Raw genomic sequence first — 27,483 nt, 5'->3', positions numbered from 1 at the left:
TCATTTTTATCTATTATTATTATTATTTAATAAATCAATTAAATTAAATATAAAACATAAAACATCTTCTAAGCCAGAGTGGGCCGAGTGAAGGATGCAGGGACGGACTTTGGGTTAGGGTTGCATAGCCTGATTTGGGCTTTGAAAAACCCGTCTGTGACTCACTCGCAACTACCCAGTCAATAACAACGATAAAACTGGCACATAATGGGCTTCCGTGAAAAAAGATGTCAAACTAATCTACTCTCCGGTCCCAGTTAATGACTTGAAAGGACACTTTGAAACTGAGTACCCTTTTGACACGATGATTCACCTTTTTTGACTGTTCCAGACTTTCTGCTCGAATCGTCTTCGTTCTTTGTCTACATAATATTCGATTCTGTACTTGTACTACTTCTCACTCCAGAAATCTCTCTCCAGAAATGCCAGATATTGCATGAAGCGCCTCCATTTAGATTATCAAACCTCTGATCATACGTCAAAAATTAGATGTCGAATCAGATGCTATAAAGGTTGCGTTCGTCTTCTCAGAAAAGCGGTCTTTTATTTCTTCCTTTTCGTTGTAATAGTCACCTGCTTCTCGGGCAATTTCTGCTCCTTCTGTTTGAGTTACCGGCATTATGGATTTCTTCATGTAGCTGTGGAAGCGATGAAAGGGTAAAATGGACAGAAAACGCATTACCATTTTTTGTTTCTTGTTGTTTCTTTTGGCTACTGATATCAACGCCTCTGCAGCTGATGTAACAAGTAATGTATGTTATAGCATCTCGTTGAATCAGATTGAGTTTCTAACTCCAGTTTTTTCGGTTTTTCCTCCCATGCTTCTTCCTGGCTTTCTTGTCAACTGAGAGTAGTTTGTGGAATTCAGGTTGAGAAGAAAAGTGACAACCTAGATCCCCAAAACTTCACGATTTCAACTGCAAGGAACGGATCTGACGCAGGATTTAGCAAATTGGAACCAAAGCTGGGTAACCAGCGGCTCTCCTCAGTAAAGGATAGTAAAGGTGTGGATGGAGGCTCGCAAGCAACTGAGGAAAATCAGGAAAAGAGTGAGTCCAAAGTGAAAATGGATTTGAAAGGAATTCCTGAGGTGCGAAATGAATCACAAATTCAGCATCGAACAGACAGTGGGGGACTAAATGGGGTATCAACTTCTGAAGACAACCGTACAGCAAATGTGCTTACAGAGGGAAGGGATCCTGGTGTATTGAAGTCCCTTGTGAAGGACAATAGTCAGGCAGAAGAATGTGATGAATCTAACAGATGCGTGGACGAGAAGAATAAGTTGATTGCCTGTATACGAGTTCCTGGAAATGGTAACGGTTATTTTACTCTTCATCTGACTGTTTACTCCATCATTACTACTCCCACACGTTTGCTTTAAGTTTCTTATATTTGGTGAACATATTTGATCTAAAATGTATGCCATTGCTAAATTAGGAGCTGTATCGTAAGCAATTTGCTTTGTCTCTGAAGAACCAAGCCTGTACAGGGGTGTTTTGGTCATTTTACTACTTCAGTGGTTAATTTTCTTTATGTAATCTTGTTCTGCACGTTAAATTATATCAGTGGTTAAATTTTCATGTGCATAGGATGACTATTTAGGGAGATATAAGGAAATTAAGGTTTATTAAGTGTCTAGGGATATTTTTGTAATTTGGAACTCAAAACACCTATTTAAGAAGACTGGAAATTCGTGCACAATTCCCAACGAAGCCTTTCAAGCTCTTCAGAAAATTTTTCTTCTCCTGTCTCTTTTTTCTCTCAAATTTCTCCTCTTCCTTCGCCCAAATCTGGATTTTTACAGTTTCTTCAACCAAATGCTGCTAAGGGCTAGTACCTTCATTAGTGGTCATTTTTTAACAGCTACTATTAGGGGATCATGTGAGTTTTGTCAAACTCTACGAGTTACATCATGCTATTTCCATAAGCCATAATGAAATTTATTTGAAATATAAGGTGAAATTTCTATGTTACTTACATGAAGGATTTGAACACGTACAGGGAAATCCGACACATTTAATGCATTATATGACATGAGATGATTGCTTGACTTTGCCTTGCCTGTAGAGGTGCTGAAACACTTTGCTTTCCCTTTATGAGGTTCTGCAACACTTCAACACCATTTATGATACAGCAAATATCCTATATATATGTTGATGAGTTCATAATAGAGCACACCACTGAAATAATCCCTACTTATGCTACTGTAAGTCGTGAATTAAATGAAGTACATGTTACTGGTATCACAAGTTTAATTTCTCACATAACGTTGTATTCCTGCTCTGATATTGTGAAATTATCTCTCACTCCATGAATAATGTTCTCTGTGGTAACTAGCAACATATCACATTTGCAAACAATGAAAACATAGGAGCTTTACACCTTTTCTAGTTAATATGGAGCTGACCTGAAGTCACCCCCCACCCCCCTTTGGTCAAAGAGGTGTAGCTCACTATTGGAAGATACCTTCATTGAAAAGTCGGGTGTGGCTCTTGGTATATATAACTTTTTTTTTTTTTTTGTGTGTGTGTGTTCCCCTGGAAAGTGTCAATTTAGTTTGTTTCAGAGACTTGCTCAAAAAGGGATTAGCCAAAATATAGTCAATTTCGTTGAACCAAATGTGTTCTAAAATTTATCTGATATTTGTTTTAAAATCAGAAGTTAATTAGAAACATTGTATCTACATTTCATAGATTGTATTTATTTGATGATGTGAATGGACAGATATTATGTATCATGATTCCTTCTCTCTCTTTTGTATGTTTTAATTCTATCTTTCTATGGACTACCCATCTATTCTTTCTCTTCATCTGATATGTTTTATTTTCTCAGTTATTTGGTTAAAATTCTTAGTTACTAAATTATTTTGGCTACCAGATTCGCCATATCTATCTCTGCTTATCCAGAACAAAGGCTCAAAGCCTCTTTATGTAAAGATTACTGCTCCTGATCATGTCAAGATAGAGGAAACCAGAGTTCAACTCAAAGAGAAAGAAAACAAAAAGGTATTTTATTGAATTCCTCTTGATTCTAAAGAAAGTAATGTAGCTCTTATATTAGTGGAGCAGAATCTGTAACCTAATGGTTATGGCTTTACCTGCATGAATGGCTCGAGTTATTACTTCAGACTCGCAGCTGGTGAAACAGCCATTTATTTAAAATTACTTTTAGCAGTTTGCTCACTATTTACAAAGATTTAATTAATTTCAAGTGTCCATATATCTGTTGAATTTTCGACCAATTTTTATGCAATCATACTGTCCATATGGAGAGACTAAGTTCCAAGTTGAGGATTAGCAGCTGACTTTGCAAGTTCATATATGGGGCTAAAGTTTTGAAGTTTGTGAAATTCTGACCAAATTGTGTTCATTTACATATTATATCTAGGGGAGAAATTATGGCTGACCTTACTGAGATTGGATCATGTAACAGAGCAAAAGAACGGAAGAAAGAAAACCTCTTAAAGACATGTCAACTTTCTCATGTTTTTATCAGCTTAGCCTGGTGGAACTTGCAAGCACGACCTCCTATATTGCCAACACCATATGGCCTGTAGGTTGTATATGTAGGGGATTTCGAGATGTTCACTGTGGATGTAACTGCAGATAGTCAGCCTTGGTTGGGGGAGAAAATTTTTAACATGAAAAAGGTAGAAAGAGAGAAAACCAATAATACATATAAATTTTCCCAGCTTATTGGCTCAGCTTGTTGGAACTTGCAAGCATGGTTTTCTAAATCGCCAACACTGTATAGCCTATAGACCATTATGAATTGACAGTCATGTTGTCCATGATGGATGTAACAGCAGATAGTGAGCCCTTTACCACCTAATCAGATGCTTGTTATCAGTTTTTTTTTTGGCCATCCAGTATGCGGAAAACCATGCTTGCAGGAAAAGTCCAGCAGAAAACAATCACGTTAGAGTAATGTCTGCTCAGACATCTTTGTCACATCTTCCATCAGTACCATTTTTGCTTGCTTCTCTTTTTTCTTGCCAGTAGTTAATCATAATTATTTTTTTGAAAATAAGATGATAGCAAATAACTGTGTTGGTCCTTCACATAATCATGTGTATACAATGATCATTACATATAAGGCTTTGTTGAGTGGGTACAAGTCACATATTAAAAGTTTTAAAAAAATGGTATTGGATTATGAGGTTGGGCAATAGGCTTTTTAAACCAGCAGTCATTTTCGGATGGAACCAAGCTCAATCCAACAGTAGAATGAAAACAAGATGTCTGCATGGGCCCAGGCCCAGTTTGTGTTCCATTGGGAGTTTGCACTCATATCTCAAGCCCATTATGTGTAAGCTTGGATGTGAGGGGGAGTACCAAGCAGGGAAAATCCCATATTGATAAAGATTAATAAATGGTATTGAGTTATAAAGTTGACTAATAGGCCTCCTAAATGGTTAGTCATTTAGGGATAGAACCAAGGCTCAATCTTATAGTAGTATCATGGCAGGGTGTTGTCTATTGTAAGTTTCTGCCCACGTCTCAAGCTCTATCCAACAACTTTTTTTTTCCGTTTCAACTCTTTGCAATATGAGCTACTGGTGAGTTTCTCTTGCAACTACAGTATAATGTACCATCTGCATTCTGTTGTCTCTTATTTCTCATCCTTTTACTTCCAGCTTCAGATATGATTCAGTTTTTTACTCTCTATCTCAGTTTATTTGTCTTCTGCTACTAATGATCACGAGTTTTCAGAGCAGTTTTATGCTCTAGTGAACTGACAATTTGTTGGTGTGCAGGTGAAGGTCTCTGTGGGGAATGTTGTTAACAATACCTCCGTAAATTTAACAACCGGTGGTGGTTATTGCAATATTGACTTTCGAGACTTGAACATGTTGCCAAATTCTGAGCAAAAAACCGAACATTCGCTAATGTCCACCTTAAGTGTCTTCCCTCGTGCATCTGCTTTATATCTGCTTCTTGCCATAGTTCTGCTGGCTGGTAGTGCCTGGACGTGCGTCCGACTCTGGAAACGGCCTGAACATGGATATGTGAAGGTAGGCGCCGAGCTGCCAATATCTGCTGGAGGAAAGATTGAAAATGGTCAAACAGATGGGTGGGACAACAGCTGGGGAGATGGTTGGGGTGATGAGGAGGCACCAAAAACCCCTTCGAAACCAGTTTCAAGTCTCTCATCCAATGGTCTGGCATCTCGGCGCTGTAACAACAAAGACGGGTGGAAGGATTGAAAGCTAAATGCTTCTGGGCGTGAGGGACTATTATGTTTGGCAATTATTATTTGACCAAAATAGATCATTGTTTTGTTTGACTCGTTTTATGGGAAATGCAAGTTGCTGAAGTCTGTTTTTAATGCAAAGTTGAGTGCCGAGCTCTATGTCCTGGGCCACTAACAAGGCCTTTGCAAAACTAAAATGGACAATGAATTTGCAACGCCGCTATTCTCTCTCCCGCTCTTACTCTCTCATCAGTTCTTGTCTCTTTCTTCATTCACCTCAACTGTCTACCAGAAAAGACATTTTGGACGCTGTGTATAAAAGGATATTGCAGAGGAGGTGTCTTAGTTAGCCTACGAAGATGTTTAATAAAACCAAGACACCCAACCCTACCCCAGTAGTGTCCATTAAAAGTTTGACCTTGAATAGTTTAAATTAGTAGAGAAAATTGAGCAGAAATTCTTATGGAGGAAGGGAAAGGAGAGGGAGTTACATTGTATGACAAAGAGGAAAAAATTTAAGGCAGATGAGGACAATCTCGAAGAAGGGGACAAAGTTACCAGGATTTATTAACTAGCGGTTGTATAACATAGGCTGACGCATGAGTCCTATTATTTTTCATTTAAATATAAATAAAATAAATTAAAAAATAAAGGAAAAACAACTCGATTTGTGGGAGGGTGGTCCCTACAGGTGACTGGAAGGCTTCGTCCAGAAGAGGAAGGCGCCAATGTCAAAGAGTGAAGACAAACCTTGGCGGGAATTTTGAAAGTCGTTCCTAACAAAACGACAAATCCCAGCGGCAACGGCCCACATACGGCCACGACGCGACGTCCAGAACTCGAAACGTGTCATAAATCCGACCTGACACACCGTCTGACGTGGAGTTCGGGATATGCGTTGCGCTTTCATTGGGGAGCGTGGTCTGCCGCTTCCTGCACCAAAACTTCAGAATCTCAATTGCGTTCTCTCTCCAGCAGTAATTCGCTTTTTCAGATTTTTCGAGGTTAAATGAAATCCACTGGGTCGCTGCCTACGCTCGGCTCCTGATGACTCGTTAATCTAGCCGACTCTGCATAACACGACAAGAGCCATGTTTAGCGTGCAAATTAGGAAGCAAGGCTGTTATTCCGAATTTGTACCATTTGTAACAAAGTCTTCCGTTATCAGTCCCAATGTGTTCTCCATCAACAGAACTTTGGATAAATTAGACAAATTTTAAATTTTTTTACAGTATGTATTTAGGGGCGATCCAACAGACGTCACACCCCGTCTTCCTCCCTTCCCAAGAGAGAAAAAACACAAACGAAACAGAGAAGTCCGGGCGTGTTACTCATATTATATTTGTCTCAGGGGCGAAAAGCCTTCAATCGAGCTCCCTATCATTTTCGTTCTTTTTCCCTTTCGTTGTTTTCAACCAAATGGAGCATCATTGCTGAACTGATGTTGATGTAGGGACCACGAGAGGAAGATCCAACGAGTAATCATGCCATGTTAAATGTCACCGCATCGTATATCTACTAAAATGATCCAATAAACCCTCTGATCGTGGGACGTACCACCTCCACTTCACGTTTGGATTCCAAAGGTACTTGTTTTCCTTCTCAAACAAGACATAAAACGATGCAGGAACCGGAAATCCCGCTCATTTTCCTCCCTTAAAGGAGAAGCAGCACATAAACACCTTTCCATTGGCCGTCAGCTGCTTTTTTGTAATCTTCTTTGCTTGAAAATGATGATTAAATTAGGAAACTGAGCAACAACTCCACTAATATGACGTGACGCGATCAGTCACTATCATTTGTGCGCTACACCATCTATCACAGGGTCCGCATTCTTTTCCCGTTTTTTTCCTTATCGCAACTCAGGTGAGTCGATTGGATCAAATTTTGAACTGGACGAGTAAGTTGTGGAGAGGAATTGACTCTTCAACTTGCCCTGAGTTTAATTATCGAACCAATAGATCGTAATCTGACTCAGTTAATCCAACTCAAATTTTCACGTACTAGAAAGCAATTAGATTAATAGAGAAGAGAGGCATATTTCCCAACCACCTGGTGCCGTGGAAATCAGATAAAGACATGCATTGGCCCTTATTGAAAAAGCCCTAGTGGAAGACAACGAGGCAAATTTTCAAAGCTAATGATCGGAGGAAATGGTGACAAGAGGGCAAACCGTTAGCGTTGGATATTCCTTGCAGTTTCTGGAAATTATTCTCTGGTTGCTCTTTCTACCAAGATTAAAGCTTTATTCGTCTGGTCTCTGCATCTCCGATTGATTCTATTGTCGCAGCTCTTTTTTTTTTTTTTTTTTCCTCTTCTGGATGGACGAGGACCAGTCACCGTAGAGGACCTCGACTGAGACATGGGAAATGGAATACACTATTGATTTTTCGATTGCCTGGCTAGAATCCTTCGTCGAAAATCAAAGTGGAGAACGACTGAAGGATCTGCGTAGATCTGGATCCGTTTTGAGTGCGAACTGCGGAGCAAATATATACGACGAAGTAGACAATGGAATCTACTCGGGCCCAGGACCCCGATCCGAGGTTGGCTCGGTCGGGCTTCGCCGGAGTCTCGGGTCCCTCGAAGACGAGTCCGACAGCGAGTCACTTTCTCCAAATATTTGCGTTGGGGGTGGAGTACAAAACGGAAGATTTTCCTAGTGGAATCGAATCTGAATATTTTGCACTGATTCGCTTGACGGAACACGCTAGTTGATTTTGATCAATTGACCGAGCCACTGCGAGGCAGGATTGGATCGAGTCTCTAGAGTTTGGAAACCCGAATCTGGAGACCTGACCTGACTCAGCAGTCGGCACACCTAAAATTCTGGTTCTGCTCAGGTCGAGTCTCCTGAGTCTAGAAACCCAAAATCGGGATGTATGGGGAGACTAATTTAGATAGTAAACTAGTCACAAGCATGGTTTTCTGACACAGTTAACTCATGACTCAGGTGAGTCAGATCAGATTTTGAATTGAGTAAGTTAAGCCGTAAGGAGGGACTCGACTCTTCTGTTCTGACCGAATCTCTTCCATCAATCTTATGGTTTAGGAAAGGTGAATTTTAAATCTTAAACTCGGTTAATCCTAAGACCATTGTGAGTTCCAAACAGGTTCTCAATGGAAAATCTGGACATTGTGACCACAGGTCGACAACTCCACCTCCACGAGCACGACGTCCATGGCACGAAGACGCAAGCAGGGGTAACCTCTACCACGATTCGGTCTTGAATCCTTGACCAACCAGGGCTGAGGTGAGGTCTGCAAGTTCCCTTTCAGGTCCGTTCAAAGAGTATCAACGTGTCATACTCGTATCGTAGTAAAAAAAGTTCCCCCCAAGATTCTCCTACTCATCGTTAGTTAGATCGTTAAAGCAGATTTACTTGATTATACTACATTATCTTAAAATAAATTTAATAAAACAGATCCATCACGGATTAGGAAAGATGATCAGGTTAAATCAGAAATTGACTCGGACCCCAATTAAACCCATTATAGCCTAGGGACGGGGTTGAATTTTCCTAAGGATTTATTTTATGTTAGGTTCCCGTGATGGGAACTGGTTTAAAAAAAACCCAATCTACACCTGCCTTGTAATTCACTTCACGAGATTTTTCACATGAGATTAGCCCAACCTAGGAGATCATATGCTATTAAACCCGGTTCAATCGTCGGATCTAAGTACTAATCAGACATTTTAATATTTTTCGTTTCGAACCAACATGGTCCAATATACATATCAAATTTCAGCATTCTTGTGCGATATAAAACAACAAAACATCCACGCATTGTAATTGAGCTAGGGCCCATAAATCTACCATCAACCATCAACCAACTACTACCTGCTTTTATCTCGGAGTGGGCATAGGTCGGGTTTTCGAACCCTGACCTTGAAATCCGAACCCAGAAAAAATCTCGAATTGTCAACCCTGATCCAACCGTCCCCACCTCATCCTTATAAACTCAATTTGTCCTTGTCCCATCCCTGTAAACCCTACCCGTTTCAACCGGGTTTTATATCTCTACACCTAAGTCAAGTTCCGGTCCGATCTGGAAAAACCCGTTTCCGACCCCTAAATCCAACTCTAATAAATTAAAAACAGTCTAAATCACTGTTGTAAACGTTGTTACTCAACTCCTAATCTACCTGTTCCAGCTTTTAGCGATCCGCTGTCAGAATTTGGTGGGAAGACAATTTATCTACCGTAAACAAAGGCTTAAAGACTGAATGACAGCTTCACGCCTGCATGGGATAGGTGATAACCCCCACGCCTCGTAACTTGAAAACAACTTTTATCTATTGAAGTTGACCCTTTAATCTTTGGATTACTTAATATGGTCCTCATGTTTTCTTTAATTACACAAATGATAAAAAAAAAAATGATTAAGGCAGGGGTTCGTTAATTAAATTCCAAATAGAAATTTTAAATGAAGGATATGAATCATATGACGAACTGTTTTCTCTAATTATTTTAAAATTTTAGGGTGGGCCATCGTCTTTATTTTCAAACTAAAGCTTCTGTAATTCATTGGGCGGACGAGTCTTTAATTAAACCAAAACTAAGGACTTTATTTAAAATTTTCTTAAAAGCTTGTAAGCCTTTTTTCTACCGTACTTGCTCAATGGACTCTCTGAATTATTCATTTATTATTTTATTACTGCTTTTATGAAAGGTGTCCTTGTATTGTCTTCTATTTGCAGCTACATGACACATGAGATAAAACGAAAAGTGCGGGCGCGGCGCGCAAGTGGAGGCATCCAAATTGAAAATTAAAGGTCAGTCAAGTCCGAACGGCTGGTGGCTGGAGCTCGTGACATGACGGCCCAGGAAGGGAAACGAAGCGATTCACGTGACTTCACTTCAAATAAAAGGAGCCGACTTGTTACGGAAGTGAGCCGAGTCGGACACGCCTTATGGCTTCGTTGAGCGAACGGCGAAGCCGAAGGTGCTTTGTCTGCAACCGCGAGGTTACAGTTTACTGATCGCGGCCGGCAGCTATAAAAGAAATTTACGCCGGTTTAATTTCGTTCGGGAAAGAGAGTACATAATGCGAATCAGTCATCTTGTACGGTGAGATTTTTTGCTTCTTTGCGATTCCAATAATATGGTCAAAATGGAGCTGCGGAACATAATTTAGTGCTTCTCTTTCCTCCTAAAATTATCTGTAGTCGGTACCTCTGGCTGCCTCTCCTTTGCGTTTCTCTGGTAAGCTTTGGAATTCTTCAAAGATTTGGCGAATATATAGATACCGATAAGTTTCTCTGCATGGTTTAGAGCATTCTAAAATGTGGCGACCAAATCTGTACCGATTTGGACTTGGCAATATTCGGAGATGCAAATGCCGTAAATATGCAGTTCGAGTAGCCCGTAACAGTTTCAGGATTCTAGTCTTCTTGAACCTTGTCATCTTTTTTGAAGATGCTTTTCGCTTTTCTTCTCTTTTTCCCTGTTTAATATTATAGAGTTTTTGGCCTAATTTTGTTGTTTTGGATTTATGTGGAGAGCTTAAGCTCTTACTTTGTGTTTGCTCTAGGCTCTAGAGGAAGGTTTAATTGTTCCTGAGGCCTGAGAGTCCTTGACACGAACTCCGGTTTCAAATGCATGGAGGAAATCCAAAAGTTCGAGGTAAGTTCGTTAAATCTTATTCGAAATGTGTGCGGTTTTATTGTTTTTTCACTTGGTTAGTGAACCTCCTCGAATTCGTGACCGAATGAGCTGGCAGGAGACTTCACGGTGTTTCCTATAGGGTGTACAGCTTACAGATGATAAAATTGTTTCAGCATTTTGCTTCTGTTGTCCGTTGGAAGCTTGTTGTTGTTTCTCTTTCTTGATGGAAGTTTTGATGTATTAACGATGACATTATCTAGCAAGCATGCGGTTCTTAAAGTTCGGCTTTGTATTGATATTTTTTTCCTTGGTTTCTTTACTTGGCTCAAGCATTTTGCCTTTTTCTAGTTCTGGCTATACCATGGATTTTCTAAATCCGTTCCTCCTGCTGAACGCACGAGATCTGCCAATATCAATGCTTATTAAGTTTTATCTTCAGATCTAGACTTGGTTTCTGATCTGAGCTTTATAGCATATTAAATTATCGGCTTCTTTTCAGTTTTTCATATTTGCGAAACTTACAGCTTCCAAATGTTTCGTGTTTGTTACTCTCTTTCCCGTCCCATTCGGACTCAATTACCATTTTAGATGTGAAATTATGTTTGAAAACGGAATCCAAGATCCCCAATAACTTCTTATATGAATAAAAAAAATAGTCTCACATTAACTTGTTTAGTACGTATGGTTTATAATTGTACTTACAATTGTATAGTACTCTTATGTCCTCATTATTGCAATGTCTTGAAGTAGAAAAGGTGCATAAGTACTTTGTACTTCTACAAATTGTTGGCAGCTGATAAGATAAAATTGCCTGTTGTGTAATTCATTGTTTCATACAATCAAGTTGTAATTTTTGTATCAGTTGTGGTATCAGTGGAATTGATCTCTATGTTTCTGAATTGTATATTATGGTTAGATTACAGTACAATGCCTAGTTGTCGTTGTTGGCCAACTGTTGCCAAGGAAGAAAGCATCCCCATTTTCCATGATCAGTTAGGACACGTAAGATGAATTTATCAAAATTGACCATAAGGGAATAATTTGTTTAAACTGAATTATGTTCTACATGGTTATATTTATTTCACAGGATTCTCAACCTGAAGCAGAAGTACAACCCTCATCACAGTTGGCACATGAATCTCAAGGTGAACTACAAAGCAACCCTGCTAATGAGGTTTGTCTTGCAGAGCCTGGTTCAGTGACTGTTTCAAGCAATGACAGGAAGGTTTCTCGAGAAGATATTGAGCTTGTAAGAAAATTAAATTTCCTTATTCTTTTTTAGTAGCTCAGAAGGTAAACTAAACCGAAAACAAAGTGGAGCTTGCTTGGTTTCATTGTATGCGTGAATGTTAATTCTCAGGTTTAATCTCCTCAATGTCATCATTGGTTCCAGGTCCAGAATCTTATCGAGAGATGTCTACAGTTGTACATGAATAGAGCAGAGGTAATGAAGACCCTCCTGAACAGAGCAAGGATAGAACCAGGGTTTACAAGTCTGGGTAAGTTAATGCACTACAACTCTGCTGATAATACTCAAGTGTAACAACCAAACAGATCACTTTCAGTTTGATATCAGAATGTAATTTCTCTGATATCTCTCTTTTTTTCTTTTCATCAATCTAGTATGGCAAAAGCTGGAAGAAGAAAATGCTGAATTTTTTAGGGCCTACTATATAAGGTTAAAGCTGAAAAAGCAGATAATTATGTTCAATCATTTGCTTGAACATCAGTACCATCTGATGAAATATCCTCACCCAGTGCCGACTAAGGTTCCCTTGGCTCCTATACAGAATGGAATCCATCCTGTGCCTGGTAACTTCTACTTTTTCAAAGCCCTCTCTTAGATGTTATTTGTTAATGCATTCAAGTGGTATATGCATAAATGTGGCTGTTGTATGGTTATGGCCGTGCACTACGGTCCTGTTTTGTATTGTTAGCTCTATCATTCTTATTCAATACCACCTCTTTGCAGTGCAGTTAACAATCTACCAATGGGGTACCCAGTATTGCAGCAACCACCTATCCCTGCTACAGGCCAGCCCCTTCTTGATTCCATGGGTTGTGGACTGTCAAACTGTCATATAGTGAATGGTGTCCCTGCACCCGGAAACTACCATCCAATTAGGATGAATTCTGGGAATGAGTAAGAAGGATTCCCTCATATTTCTACTGCACGTGTAGTCAAAATATAATTTCCTGCTTGCATGTCTTTGTGTGTTTCAAACGCTTTTGCACGCACCAAATTTTGTTTGATCTCAGACTATGAAATACTTGGAACCTCCACGTGATGCTGAGATAGTGATTTATATATGAATTTAGATGGCTTTATTTATTAAAACAGTCAAACCAGGTTAAATATCGTTAATTGATTCCAATATCTGTGCATTTCCAGCTATTTGATGGATAGTTTCATGCTTAGAATTCCATGATATTTGTCCTGAGTTCACAGGGTATCATGAGCTTGTCTCTGTCTCTAATTCTTTCTTCTTCTATGTCTTCTGCTTTTGCTTCGTTATGTCCTTCTTCTTCTTCCTCTTCTCTTCCCCTTCTTTTAACAGGCAGTATTTATTTGTCTATAGAGCTTCTGAAAAGAGCTAGTATTACATATCAAGTACTAATGCTACATTTTACTAACATTATCTTTTTTTAAAGGACTGCAATGGAGAGTGGTGTAGCAGAAACGCAACAAATGGCCCCTCCTTGCAGTACCATGTCATCTATGTCAGACATGGCTGTCAGTCCTACATCAGTTGCTTCCAGTGGTCACTTTCCCTTTACACCATCAGAGATCTCAGGCATGGGTGTCGATAATTCTGCCCTTGATACGGCGTTTACATCTGATGTGGCCAGCAGTGGGGACCTGCAGCTAGGACCAGATTCCGGAGATGGTGCTACAAGGGACTCCCTAAGGTCACTAGCTCAGATTCCTTGGAATTTTAGCCTTTCAGATCTTACTGCAGATTTGACAAACATGGGAGGTGAGAATGCTTTTCCTCATTTTTTTTTTTTTTAAGAATAAAAGGCAGAGATTTGGTAGTTGAGATGAACCAAGAAAGTGATTGCCATCAACTATCATCCTGAATTGCAAAAGCTATTGACATTTTCCAGATGCATCACCAGGAGTTTGTTTTTAGAAGCTAGTAATGTTTTTCTATTTTTTGTTCTTTTTTTCCCAAGGGGAAGCCATAGATTTTGGTAGTAAACATGGAAAGGCAACATCATTGCAATTTTTATTCTAAGATGCTAAACTATCATTCAAAATCTGCAAAAGCTTTAATTATTTCCTTTTTCGTTACTGGAAGGATGTGGTCATTCTGCTGTCTAATATGTCATATAGTTTCTTTTGAGTTGAAAAAGAACTTATGATCTGCAACCAATTGAAGGTGAGAAAAAATGTGAACAGTATTGTTATTTGTTATCAGGGGCATTTGTTTATTTTGCTTTTCCTTTTAAAATTTCTTGCTATTCAAAAAAATAAATAAGTGAATAAATAAAAGGTATGGTATACACTTGGGTCTAGCTCACAGGTGATTGCATATTTTTTCAATTAAGGATTCACCATATTGCCATCATCTTCATTATATTATTTAGTCTTAAAAATATAAAAAAACTGTTGCAACTAATATTAAGCATAGCCAAGGAGAAAATTGAAAAAGGGAAGAAGAGATGGAAATCTTGACTGCTAAATCTTGGCCCTATGGTCGTCTGAATCTCATATGCTCTATTCTGTTCCTTTTTACCTTTCAAGCGTTAATATTTGTTTCAACGGCAACTTGCAACCTTATGCTTCAAGTACTCTGTCAAACTTCCAAATGATTCACGTTTTTAATAGAAGCCTATGACCTCCTTCTTGTTGTTTTTAACCAATGATCATCAATCTCTTTCTATTTGGACCATCATTTAAGTTGAAAAATAAAAAGTTGAGCTACATTTTAACATTTTTTTCTGATCAAATGCCTTTTAATTGGTTGCAGATCTGGGAGCCCTTGGAAACTATACGGGTTCACCTTTCCTGCCCTCTGAATCTGACCTTTTGCTCAACTCCCCTGAGCATGATGATCTAGGTATAACTAAATAATCATTTCTGCTGTCCCATTTTAATAAATTTCACTACCACAGGTTTCTGAAGTCTGGGTTTTATTTGTCTTCCTATATGACTGCTGGGATCTCTAGCATTGCTTCTGTCCTCCACTCTTCTTCTTGTCCTAACCGACAAAGCTAAATGGATTGGAGTTTGCTAAAATCATGTGATGCTTGGCTACAGAACGATGCATGTTATTATATGAAATCGTTTTGCTTGTCAATTATCTGGAGTTAGATCTCCAAATAACAATTCCATGTAATCATTATTTATCCAGCTCATCAATGCTATAATTACCTAGTATATGATAATAGGTATCTCTAGTTGCCCCAAATCTATGCCAAAAAAATTGAGAGAGTGGCTATTCCCTGTAACCATTTCTATACATGAGTCTACCTTTTTCTCCCAGAAAATGTTCCAGTGTTTAGTAACCTTTTGCATGTTTCTTATAGTATAAATTATTGGTTGGTATTTTTCAGTTCGTCGACTGAATGATCTTCTGCATGTTTATTACAGTTGAGGAGTTTTTAGTTGATTCCATCCCCGGGCCGCGCTCCCAATCTGATGAAGAGTAGACATGAAAAAAGCAGAGGGTGACACCTCTCATTAACCCATCTGGCAAGACATTCATTTTAGACAAGATAGGTACGCTTGGGTACATTCTTCATTTTGGCCGTATTTTTTATTTGCTTTAGGGACGATATTTGAGGCAATGGATTATATATGATTAGTGGTTTAGTAATGTCCATTGTCTATATTAAGTACTTTCATTTGTAGGCGACATTTATTATCCATTTCACGATGCCGATGAAGAAATTTTGCAATTCAATTTCAAAATTTTAATGTTATTCTGTACAACCGAACTAGCTCCAGAAGTTGACCATGTTTTTTCAAGCGTGACTACTGGAATCATCGACGAGCACTACTTGTGTTTTGTCCATGATTACGCAGCTGGGATGGAATATCAAAGCGCCGAACAATTGACCGAGTTGGTTCCGACAGTGTCTTGCTCTCAAGCTTATTGCAGCCATGGGGGTAGTATAAAGCAAACAGTTCGGGATAAGCTTTCATTGATTGCAAACAGCGTGTGATATTAGAGCCTCCTAAACGTTGAACTGGGATAATTGGGAAATATACGTCTTTACCACAGTTGTTATAGAATATACAATTCCATTCCACCGACTTTAGACATGAAATCTATTCTCATCGGGCAAGCTTCGTAAGTATACCAAGCCTAAGAAGAAATGGCCCTCCCATTGCTATCGAAACCGGATGAAACAGAATAGTCGCGAGGGATCTACACAATTGTTTGCATCTGCTTAGAACTCCACAAGTCTTACTGCTTCTCACAATCACAAAGTCACCAAGGCGTTTATCCTGATTCGTCAGGTTCACACACCTTGGAAGGGCGTCAATAATCACATCTATGATTAATAATGAAATCTTACAACTATGCACGTGATATTATGATAAGGTGTAAATTTAATTGTCATATGCGCAATGAGAGAACGTCTTATGGGAATGAGAAATAGTAATAGAGAAGAATAATTCAGAAAAAGAATAGAGAAAAATCAAGAAAAAAGATGAAGGGGAGGAAAAGAGGAAGAGACGGAGAGAGTAGAAAAATGGAAATTTTAATAATTCATCTTTAAAGACTGAATTTCATATGCTTTAAATAACTAAAATTAAAAATTTTAATTCAAAATAGATAAGATTATTATCTAATTAAATCCAGTAAAATCAGAAAAAGATAAACTAAAATTTGAAATAAAATTTAAAATTCAAAATAGATAAAATCACTATTTGATTAAATCCAGTAAAATCAAGAAAAATAAAATAAAAATAATTTTAGCTATAATTGGTGGATCCATTGGGGCCCAATGGGCATTCTGGTGTCACCACCATATTATCTGCACAACCTCGTGTAAAAGCTGTCTCACTTAACTTGAGAGCAGCCGTCTCTGGGTCTGCTTCCATTCTTGCAAAGCATACCACATCCTTCAGGATCATGACAAACCAAAGATTGTCATGGCACTCATAGGAAATAAGGAAAAGAAAAAGGTAAACAATTCCCTTCAACTAGAAACTCTAAAAAACAAAAGATGGGCATTAACAAAGCTGGTGCTCAAAGGGAACAATCCAATTAAAAAGAAAAAAGAAAGAAATGGTAGGACACCAAGTTCAAAAATGAAATATGTAAGTACAGTCACGTCCACAAGTAAGCACAAATACAGTTAGGCAGGCAACGCTCTCTTAAGACAGAAGTAAGATTTAGAACAATAAACTTATTATAAGGTGAAAATTTTCCTTTTCATTTATCTTCTTAAATTCAATATACTTTGCAATTTGTTCCCAAAGACACGAGAGAAACCTGTCACTCATAGCCCCACTGCAATGTCACATTTATCTAGAATCTTTATTAGCAGCTGTGGATCATTAAAGCTTCGTTATCTTGTTTGCTGGCCCACAAAGCAATTGTTTCAGCTTTCATAAACAGGGCCAGCATCTAAAGATAAATAATTTTTTCTTTATCATAGTTTCTTCCCCAGGCTCTACTCTACAATGTCATAAAGCAACTAACAAAATAAATAATTTCAGCCATTTAATGAAAGATCAATCTTGTCTTCACACAAAGATAAATCTTCACTAGGCATCTAAAGGATAGTTGAAGGTATTTTTTTATTTTTTTATTTTTTTAAAATGATGAGGGTAGTAGAAGTAATACAGTAAAAGATCCCAGTTATACATATTATATAAATTCTTAGAAAAGGATGCTTAATTCATTTGGCACAACATCAGAGAGTCCACCACTAGCTAACACCAGGAACTGCAACTCCTCATCAACCTCTTGTTCCTAAAATAAGCAGATGTACATTAATTTACATCAAAATGACCAAGAGCTGCTTTCTCTTTAGAATAAGATCAGATTGTTCAAGTTGCACTGAGAGTAAACACCACCTTCAGATAATGAAAGAATGTCTATCAAGAAGATAAACCACTCTCATTAGCTTAATAGATAGAGTGGTGATAAAAAGGTCGGTTGTTAACTCACAAACATACCGTTGGACTCTGTCACAAATTCATAGTTTTCTTGATGCTTTTTTGCTAACACAGTAGCATGACTGGAGGTTCTTGTTTTGCCTTTGTTTTTTATATTGCTGTTATATCCTTCCATTTTTTTTCAGGTCCAGCTTCTGTACATTCTCTTTCCTTTAATCATTCTCTGATGTAAAGATGGCAACCTAATTCCTTGTAATTGTTTTTCACACCCACTTCTTTGTACCAAGAATGTGAAAATCAACTAGCAAAGACCAGTAGTAGCAGAAAAAAGGAAAAGTTTACATGGCCCAACCACATGAGAAAAAATAGAACCATCTACAGAACATTGACAGAAAATCACTACAGTTCGGAACCTAAACTGAAAAACTCGTGCCTATATATTGTGTAACAAACTGAGTCATCTTCTTACCTACGGTTAACTCAGGCTGAATATAACATAGATTGAAGGGGAAAAAAGAAGTAAAAAAAGACAAGACTAGGCAAGGCAAAAAGTATTCCCCATAGAAACATTAATGGAAGACAAAAACAAATGATGGGAAAAAAAGTACTTTCAAAAGCAAAATTAGCAAGTCATTGCGGAAGGAGGGGGATCCATGTAGCTGACCCCAACAAAGCTGGAACACGGCTCCAATCAAAGTGATATAGATATACTCTTATTGACATGCTCTCTCCTTGGATACTTTGTTTGGAAACATTGAGAAAGAGGTGATAGATATTAAGAGCAGAGCTCCTGGAGGAGAGAGTACATCAAGCCAGATACATCAGGAGAGCTACCCTTCAATACTAAATGCATAAGAAATCAAGTGAAATCATAACTACTTAGCGTTGTATGAGAGGGCAATGTTATCGTATATAAGGGACAAGATTGTAAATATCTATTTTCTAAGGGTATTAGTGTAATTTCTGTTTTAAATCTCTATACCTATGTATCGAACAGAAAATCGAGGGGCTTCTTCGATTCTTCGTTTCGGAAAATAAACATGGATTTCAGAAACTTTGTCATGGTATCAGATCTTCGTTCTGTGCCCTGATTTTTTGTTTTTCCGAGCTTTTTCGGCGCCTTCGGCGGTCTCGGTTCAGTTCGGTGGTGGAGAAATCGGCGCGGCGTTGTGCTCTTAGAGGTGCGTTATCTTTCCCTCTTTCTCGGTTCTCGATTTGTAGTGGCTTTCGGAGGGTCTTATGGGTTTTTCTTTTGGATTTCGGAGGTTCCTCTCTCGGCTTTGGCGAATTTCGGCAACTCCTCTCTCGGGCATTTCGGTTTTTTGGTGTTCGACGGGACCATCTTCGTTTTAGGTCTTGGACGGTTTGTTCTTGGTGTTCGACGGGGTCATTGGCTTCGTTTTGGCTACGTTTTTTTTGGTGTGCGACGAGAACCCACTCCACGGCGTTTCTTTTGCTCGGTACACGTGTCGCAGCGTCTGCCGTGACCCTTTTCTACCACTGCAGCCCCTCAAGAGTGGCTCATCTTCACGTAGGGGCATCATGTCATCTGACAAGGTTGACCAGTTCCCTCTCCGTTTCATAGGTAAAAATTACAGTGCCTGGGAATTTCAGTTTCGTTTATTTGTCATGGGAAAGGAGTTATGGGGTCATATAGATGAGACTGATCCCGCACCTCGGGAGGCCGAGGCTTTGTCCAAGTGGACAGTCAAGGATGCTAGGGTCATGACCTGGATCCTTGGCTCCGTTGAGCCTCACTTTGTTCTCAATTTGCGGCCTTATCAAACTGCGGCTGACATGTGGCGTTATCTCGCCCAAGTTTATCATCAAGACAACTCGGCTTGGCGTTTTCAATTGGAGTATGAGATGGCTCATTTCACACAAGGCAGTCTATCCATCGAGGAATATTTTTCAGGTTTTCAAAACCTTTGGGCAGGCTATGCCGACATTGTTCATTCTACTGTTCCCGTTATAGCTCTCTCTGCTATTCAAGCAGTGCATGAAACAAGCAAGAGAGATCAATTCTTGATGAAGCTCCGTTCCGATTTTGGCATTGCACGATCTAATTTGATGAATCGTCATCCTGTCCCCTCTTTAGCTACTTGTTTCAGTGAACTCCTCCGTGAGGAGCAGCGTCTAGCCACTCAGGCTTGCATCGAACATCGGGCTAACGTTAGTGCCCCTGTCACTGTGGCTTATGCCACCCAGGCGAGGAATAAGGGACGAGACATGCATCCTGTTCAGTGCTATTGTTATAAAGCTTTTGGTCATGTTTCTCAGGATTGCCCTAGAAAGTTTTGTAGCTACTGCAGGAAACCCGGTCATATCATCACTACTTGCTCCATTCGACCTCCGCGGCGGCCGGATACTGCTTATCCTGCCTACGTTGGTGCCTCTAGTTCTACGGCATTGCCTGCTGCCTCGCCAGTTGTTCCTCTTGCATTGTCTGCTGCCTCGCCGGTTGTTCCTGCTGCACCTACAATTTCCGCCCCACCGACCACACTCACTCCTGAGATGGTACAACAGATGATCATTTCTGTTTTCTCTACTTTTGGGCTCTTAGGTAATCCTAACGTTTCTTCTAAGCCATGGTATTTTGACTCCGGAGCTTCTAATCACATGACCAATACTGTTGTTTCTCTTTCCAATGTCCGCAATTATGATGGCCATCAGAAAATTAACACCGCTAATGGCAATTCACTGCCTATCAGTGCTGTTGGTGATCTTTCCTCTTGTTTAACTGATGTTTTTGTGTCTCCTGACCTCTCCACAAATCTTATTTCTGTTGGTCAATTGGTCGATAATAATTGTAATGTCCATTTCTCTCAATCTGGTTGTGTTGTGTAGGATCAAGTGTCCGGGACGATGATCGGGGCCTAAAGTGGAACGACTCTTTCCTCTTTATCCTAGTTTTCCTTTCTTTTCTTTTGCCTGTCATGTTGTTAATTTTGGGCCTCAGATGTGGCATAAACGTCTAGGCCACCCCAACTCTGATGTACTTCGAAAATTATTTAATTCAAGTGTTTTGGGACATAAAGTGTGTTCTTCTCTTGATCTTTCTTTTGAATGTCCGTCATGCAAACTTGGCAAAAGTAAAGTTTTACCTTTTCCTCACAATGCCTCTCATGATTTACTGATGTTTGGGGAATTGCTCCTGTTGTTTCTCATGCGCATTACAAATACTTTGTCACCTTTATTGATGACTGTAGTCGGTTTACTTGGGTTTACTTTCTACGGGCTAAGGCCGACATTTTTTTAGCATTCTAGCGTTTTTTTGCGCTTCTAAAGACTCAATTCTCTGCCAAAATCAAGGTCTTGCGCTCTGATTCTGGCGGCGAATACATGTCTCATGTGTTTCAAGACTTTCTTCAAAGCACAGGGATCGTCTCTCAGCGCCTCTGTCCTTCGACACCGCAACAAAATGATGTTGCTGAGAGGAAAAATCGTCATCTTCTTGATGTGGTCCGCACCCTTTTATTTGAATCCTCTGTTCCTTCTCGTTTTTGGTGTGAAGCGCTTTCTACTTCGGTTCATTTGATCAATCATTTACCTTCTCCTACATTACATAATGTTTCTCCCTTCTTTAAGTTGTTTGGCCGTTCTCCTTCATATTCTGCTCTTCGGACATTTGGTTGTGTTTGTTTTGTGCATCTTCCTGCTCATGAACGACATAAACTTACAGCTCAATCAGTTAAATGTGCTTTTCTTGGTTATGCTATCCCTCACAAGGGTTATGTTTGTTATGATCCACTTGCTCGTCGTCTAAGTGTTTCTCGGAATGTGATTTTCTTTGAAAATCAATTTTTTTTTTCAATCTCATGTTGAGCCGCCGTCTGCTTCTTTATCTCTTCTCCCTTGCTTTGATGATTCTCCGCCAGTTGTGGAACGGTTCAAAGCTGGTTTTGTGTATGGCAGACGTAGTGGCCATGAGCGTGGTTCTACTTCCTCTGTGCCCCCTCCCGATCTTGTCCTGGTGCCTGATCCTCCTCCTGCTCCAGCTTCCCCCACTCTACGCCGGTCTACTCGCCCTTCTCGGCCTCCTCATTGGTATGGTTTCTCCTCCCCTGTATCTCCTGTCACTCCTTTCTCCTCTATTTCCATTCCCACTTGTTACAAACAGGCTATGGTCCATGAGTGTTGGCAACATGCCATGGAAACAGAACTTCAAGCACTTGAGGAGAATCACACTTGGGATATTGTTCCTTGCCCTCCTCCGATTAAGCCTCTTGGCAGTAAATGGGTTTTCTCGGTTAAACTTCGCTCTGATGGCTCTTTGGATCGGTACAAAGCTCGCCTAGTAGCTCTAGGCAACAAACAGGAATATGGGATTGACTATGAGGAGACATTTGCGCCGGTTGCCAAGATGACCACGGTCCGTACTATATTCGCGATTACAGCCTCTCTGTCTTGGCCACTGCATCAGATGGATGTGCAGAATACCTTTCTCCACGGTGACCTCCAGGAAGATGTATACATGAAGCTCCCCTCGGGTATGCCTACCTCCTCTCCTGATCAGGTTTGCAAGCTTTGTCGTCCTCTATATGGGCTTAAGCAAGTCCCCCGGGCTTGGTTTGAGAAATTTCGTGGCACTCTGATTCTCCACCGGTTTACACAGAGTCATCTCTCTTCTATCATAAGTCTACCGCGGGCATGGTTATTCTCTTGGTTTATGTGGATGACATCCTTATTACTGGCACTGACTCTGGCCTGCTTACCAAGCTGCAGCAGGTGTTACATGTCACTTTCCATATGAAAGATCTTGGCCAGCTCACGTATTTCTTAGGCCTGGAAGTCCATCATCGGGCCACGGGTATTTTCTTAAACCAGCATAAGCATCTTCAATATATTATTACCTTGGCTGGTTTGGAGGACACTTCTTCTGTTGCTACTCCTATGGAGGTCAATGTCCGGTACAGGAAAGATGAAGGGGACCTTCTCGATGACCCTACTATCTATCGGCTCTTAGTTGGGAGTCTCATCTACTTGACCACTACCCGCCCCGACATCTCCTATGCCGTTCATCAGGTTAGTCAGTTTATGTCCTCTCCTCGTCATCTCCATATTGCTGTCGCGCGGCGTATCATCCGCTATCTTCGCAGTTCTCCTACTCGTGGATTATTCTTTCCTACAGGCTCCTCCCTTCAACTTATTGGTTATAGTGATGCTGATTGGGCTGGGTGTCCGGATACCCGTCGCTGTACTACGGGTTGGTGTATGTTTTTAGGTGATGCCTTAATTTCTTGGTGTTGTAAGAAATAGGATTGTGTTTCTAAATCTTCTAGTGAAGCTGAGTATCGCGCCATGTCTACTACTTGTTCTGAGATTGTATGGTTACGTGGTCTTCTTGCGGAGCTTGAGTTCCCTCAGACTACTTTTACCCGTCTTCATGCTGACAACACTAGTGCTATTCAGATTGCCACTAACCCTGTTTTCCATGAACGCACCAAGCATATTGAGGTTGATTGTCATTCTATCCGCGATAGCTTGGATAGTCGGGTGATTTCTCTTCCTCACATTTCTTCGGATCTCCAAGTGGCCGATGTCTTCACTAAAGCAATGACTCGGCAGCGGCATCAATTTGAGGGGGGATGTTATCGTATATAAGGGACAAGATTGTAAATATCTATTTTTCTAAGGGTATTAGTGTAATTTCTGTTTTAAATCTCTATACCTATGTATCGAACAGAAAATCGAGGGGCTTCTTCGATTCTTCGTTTCGGAAAATAAACATGGATTTCGGAAACTTTGTCAGGCAACACCTCTATTAGAAGTGGCAAGGTTTAACACCAGATGAGTTCAACCATGTTTTCCGGTCACAAGAAATACAGGATCAAGATGATGAAACAGAATCTTCAAGAAGTCACAGTTTCTTGACGAAAACCTTAAAGGGTTCAATAAAGAACAGATAAGCCAAATTCACACACACGCAGACACACAAAATGAGAGAGAGAGAGAGAGAGAGAGAGAGAGAGAGAGAGAGAGAGAGAGAGGGACAATAAAAAGGAGTGTCAATAACAGTAATAAAATGTCACAAAGAATATAAGATGCAACAAACCTTCCCAAGTTCTAACGATTCTCTAAGCCATTATTCTGCTCTCCACCAATTCCATGCAACTAAATTAGTAGATCATAGATCACTGAGTGGTTGAGCCTTCATTATATATGATTTATTCGTCCTACTTGTTTCCTTCAAGTCCTTTTTGTTCCCGATTTTCATGAACAGAATTTGCAATCACCTCCAAATGCAGAAGATCACTTTTGAATCCCACATCAAAAGGATTCATACCTGAATCTCAGACTCAGCCACTACGAACTGCTTCATCATCTCCAAATGCACGTGATATTGCCAGCACACCACCCACCCTCCAAGTACCTGTAATACCAGATTAAGTAGGGAAAAAGTAAGACACAAAATCTGTACAGTCATTCGGGGGCCAAGCCTAAAGAGATATATTGTTACCACAAATATGATTTCCATATAACGCAAAGATGCAATGGAACATCAGTCCCAGAGCAAATCACTCATATGAACCAACTGTACCTGTTTGCCTATATCATTCTTGTTCTACTTAATGCACCAAGGATGGATAGGAAGACACTTTCAAGCAAAACAAATATATAAAAAACAAATAAGCATGACCATGAAGTTTAGAAAATGCAACATTTCTAAAGAAAACACTCAATATCTTCTTCTCTTCATTCTAGCAAAATAGCTAAAAGAATGTCTTCCAAAATGATTCTCTCCGTGTGCAAGTTATTTCAGAAAAAATAAATTGCAGGTTAATTTTTTTCCACTTTTTTCACATAACTTATAGCCTCATCCCAGATTTCCTATTGGAGGTTCAAAGCTAAGAGATACCTGGTTCTTTAACACTGGAACATCAATAAAATCTGCCAAAAAAATCCCAGATGGTAGCTCATTTCTGTCTCAAGGTGTAGTTTTCCATTAGTAACATAGAGATTACCGAAGGAAAGACCACATTTATTGCAGTATCTTTCTTTTCTTACAGTCGATTATGTATGTTTCCTAAGACAAAATAGGGTTTAAAAGTTAGATTGCAGAAAATAAATTGATCTGTTGTCAAAGGTAAAATATCATCTGACACTAAGTGATGCCAAAGATGGTCCCTCTTAGCCATCCCCATGAAACCCAATAGTGACAGATTGGTACCTTAGACAGAATCACCAAGAGAAGTTATGCAAATTTAACATATTCAGGCAGTTGAAGTAAATATACCAAAATAAGTTTAGTATGACCAGGGTTTCAAGCTGCATTGTGAATCTGCTGTAATAGGGTCTAGGAGTTCTATGTCATTCAATTTATATGTCATATTTGAAACTGAATTTTGAATGATAACAAAGCCAACAAAGACCTATAGAAGCTCTATGTTCATCACTAAATATGTGCCTTAGCTTCCTGCTATTTCATTTATCACTAGTACAAGAGGAGTCAACAGGAGGTGGTTATTTAGCTCCATATATGCACACTAGAAACAGGGAGGTGCAAGTAACTGGTTATGAAAGAATCAATGGATTCTATGGCTGTCTTTCAGTTCTTCAGAGGAAACATAACTAGCAATGATAACAGCTGCCTGTATCAAATTTGATCAGGAAAGCCATGTACTTGCTTTATGTGAACCACAATGTTAAGAAACCATTATCTCAAGCATTTCATTCTGTCTTATTGCTTGTTCAAGAATGAATGAACAAATCCAATGCGAGTAAAAAGCATAGGATACTAAGAGATAATGACAAAGCTAGATAAAAACATGTTTGGAATTTTCAGAAGAAACATAGTATGACATTCAATTTATGAGTTGTTGTTGACATGTAAGTCGTACATTGACACCTATGGATTGCACCGAGGGGGGTGGAGTAAAACAGCACAAGATTAATACATAGGTCACTGATAATCCAAACACAAAAGCTCAGATGACAGCGAGATGCTGCAAAGTGACTTCTTACATGTATGCAACCAAGAGATGCTCAAATTTCTACAGAGGTATCTAAGTCAAGTTTACCTGATATTTCATATCTCATAATACTCAAAAAAATGTCTGTTCCAGATTAACACGTTTCCTCTCTATTCCACAATTTCAACCATATCCTTGATCAGAATATAAAATATCATAATCCAACTAAACATATTTACTATTAAATGTGCAAAACCAATATAACATAAAATTGAAGTTTGACTATCACAGAAGCAATTTGGATCTTTTTTTGGGAACTGCAATTTGGACCATTAACAATACATTCACCCAATTCTGACAGGTAATACAATCCAGAGAATTTTAATGTGGATTGCAAGTAGTCAACAGTCAACTTGATTCTAGAATTTTCTGTCTGATTCGATAAGACATCTCAACATAAGGAGCACAAACGAAAGCTAAACATACTACTTTTCAGTCTGAAAGAAAACTAATCAAAACATATCCAAATCCAGAATAACAATAGCAGTACCTCCATTTTCAAATTATACAAGAAAAGTTAAGGCACTAACAATATGTAAATAAATGCAGCATTAAACACATTAAGAATTAATAAATGAATCCAGGAAATGCCCGCCAATTATGGTTATCACGATACCTTTTTCATCCTCCACTGGCGTAACCACCGTCTTCTACATTGTCTTTCTCTGGCAAGACATTCATAACAGCCCTAGGTCCAGCTGTTGCTCCCGTTTCAACCATCATTGTACCTATGGAACTTTAGGTTCAAATAATAATTTGATCGAAATCTTGCATCCAAATGCCTCCTCAAATATTTCAGCTGCACGTTTTCACTAACAAACCTTGCTAGCTGGGTCGCTCGAACGAGAATGCTCCCCAAGCTGACGTGCATAACATCTAAATCAGATTTTTTGTATCTTGAAATGCCAATTATTGCTTTGATCGGTCTAGTTGCCAGAATTTCCGGTTCGGTAGTAATAACAAACAATGCACAAAAGAAACCAGGCAAATGAATAGATATAAAAACACGGTCTGTCCAAAAGGTTGCACGAAAACACGCCCAGACAATCAAATGAGGCAATGAGAGACCTTGTAGGACAACAGAGCGCCTCATTAACCGTCGCCACTAATTATACACTGAACCGATTGAAAGCTAGATCTAACGCAGACTATACGAGATTGTTCTAGAACTATATCCTTCCAGTTCGGTATCTTAAAAGGAAACAAGGTCTTTACAGGAAGCATCGGAAGAGGTTAGAAAGAGAGCCAGATCCTCCTAAGAACCTTTTATACAAAGAGCGAAGCATTTAGAGTTACAATACAACCGTAGCAGATAAAATTATCAGACGTTAAAGATAGTTGGGAGCCATTTCCACAAGGACGCGACCGGTGGAAAAATATATTGTCTAGATCGAGCTCGACTGCTCCACAGATTCATTCAGAGAAAAACAGTAAAAAGGAAAAAAAAAGCTCGCCGGTTATTGAAACCTTAGAAATTGTAAGCGAGCTCAACCAAAGGCAGCAAGAATAGAGAGACGACGGGGACGGGAGGGTAACTGGAAGCGAGCGGAAGAGGGGAGAGAGACTGAGAACTGAGAAGCGCACGACTCCCTTTCTTTTGGCGCGGAGATGAAACGGAAACGTG

The 27,483-nt window shown here is 39.5% G+C and overlaps 2 protein-coding genes and 1 long non-coding RNA gene across 5 annotated transcripts; 2 read left to right on the top strand and 1 right to left on the bottom strand.

The window, feature by feature from the left end:
• The first annotated feature begins 316 nt into the window (after window positions 1-316).
• Window positions 317-5,337, top strand: LOC137956200 (uncharacterized). The gene is made up of 4 exons (XM_068803586.1): window positions 317-752; window positions 869-1,316; window positions 2,881-3,008; window positions 4,760-5,337. The coding sequence occupies exons 1-4, from the start codon at window positions 663-665 to the stop codon at window positions 5,207-5,209; spliced, it is 1,116 nt and encodes a 371-aa protein (XP_068659687.1). The 5' UTR covers window positions 317-662; the 3' UTR covers window positions 5,210-5,337.
• Window positions 5,338-10,220: 4,883 nt separating this feature from the next.
• LOC137956180 (uncharacterized) lies at window positions 10,221-16,020 on the top strand. 3 transcript variants are annotated; one of them, XM_068803573.1, is made up of 10 exons: window positions 10,279-10,403; window positions 10,473-10,565; window positions 10,732-10,823; window positions 11,893-12,054; window positions 12,199-12,304; window positions 12,429-12,617; window positions 12,783-12,948; window positions 13,458-13,783; window positions 14,780-14,869; window positions 15,403-16,020. In XM_068803573.1, exons 3-10 carry the CDS (start codon window positions 10,800-10,802, stop codon window positions 15,459-15,461), a joined length of 1,122 nt encoding a protein of 373 aa, XP_068659674.1. In that variant the 5' UTR covers window positions 10,279-10,403; window positions 10,473-10,565; window positions 10,732-10,799; the 3' UTR covers window positions 15,462-16,020. The 3 variants fall into 3 exon arrangements, with proteins under 3 accessions (XP_068659667.1, XP_068659674.1, XP_068659660.1); XM_068803566.1 differs by lacking the exons at window positions 10,279-10,403; window positions 10,473-10,565 and adding an exon at window positions 10,221-10,268; XM_068803559.1 differs by lacking the exon at window positions 10,473-10,565.
• Window positions 16,021-17,477: 1,457 nt separating this feature from the next.
• On the bottom strand, window positions 17,478-27,475 carry LOC137957031 (uncharacterized). The gene is made up of 3 exons (XR_011113303.1): window positions 26,476-27,475; window positions 23,942-24,259; window positions 17,478-17,740 (listed from the first exon to the last, which is right to left on the bottom strand). It is a non-coding gene; the product is annotated as an uncharacterized lncRNA (long non-coding RNA).
• Window positions 27,476-27,483: the final 8 nt, after the last annotated feature.

Source organism: Aristolochia californica, unplaced genomic scaffold (genome assembly GCF_029961685.1).
Source record: "Aristolochia californica isolate CCGP_79_NKW_82.1479 unplaced genomic scaffold, dmAriCali1.0.hap1 SCAF_1, whole genome shotgun sequence".
In the NCBI taxonomy this organism is placed as follows: Eukaryota; Viridiplantae; Streptophyta; class Magnoliopsida; order Piperales; family Aristolochiaceae; genus Aristolochia; species Aristolochia californica.
Note: the sequence above shows the minus strand (reverse complement) of the source record. Positions and strands in the feature narration are given on the sequence as shown.

Coding starts and splice junctions, on each gene's coding strand:
- LOC137956200 (XM_068803586.1), top strand. CDS start 663: ATGGACAGAAAACGCATTACCATTTTTTGTTTCTTGTTGTTTCTTTTG. Junction 753..868: donor CAGCTGATGTAACAAGTAAT/GTATGTTATAGC, acceptor TGTGGAATTCAG/GTTGAGAAGAAAAGTGACAA. Junction 1,317..2,880: donor TATACGAGTTCCTGGAAATG/GTAACGGTTATT, acceptor TTTGGCTACCAG/ATTCGCCATATCTATCTCTG.
- LOC137956180 (XM_068803566.1), top strand. CDS start 10,800: ATGGAGGAAATCCAAAAGTTCGAG. Junction 12,618..12,782: donor TGGAATCCATCCTGTGCCTG/GTAACTTCTACT, acceptor TTTGCAGTGCAG/TTAACAATCTACCAATGGGG. Junction 13,784..14,779: donor AGATTTGACAAACATGGGAG/GTGAGAATGCTT, acceptor AATTGGTTGCAG/ATCTGGGAGCCCTTGGAAAC.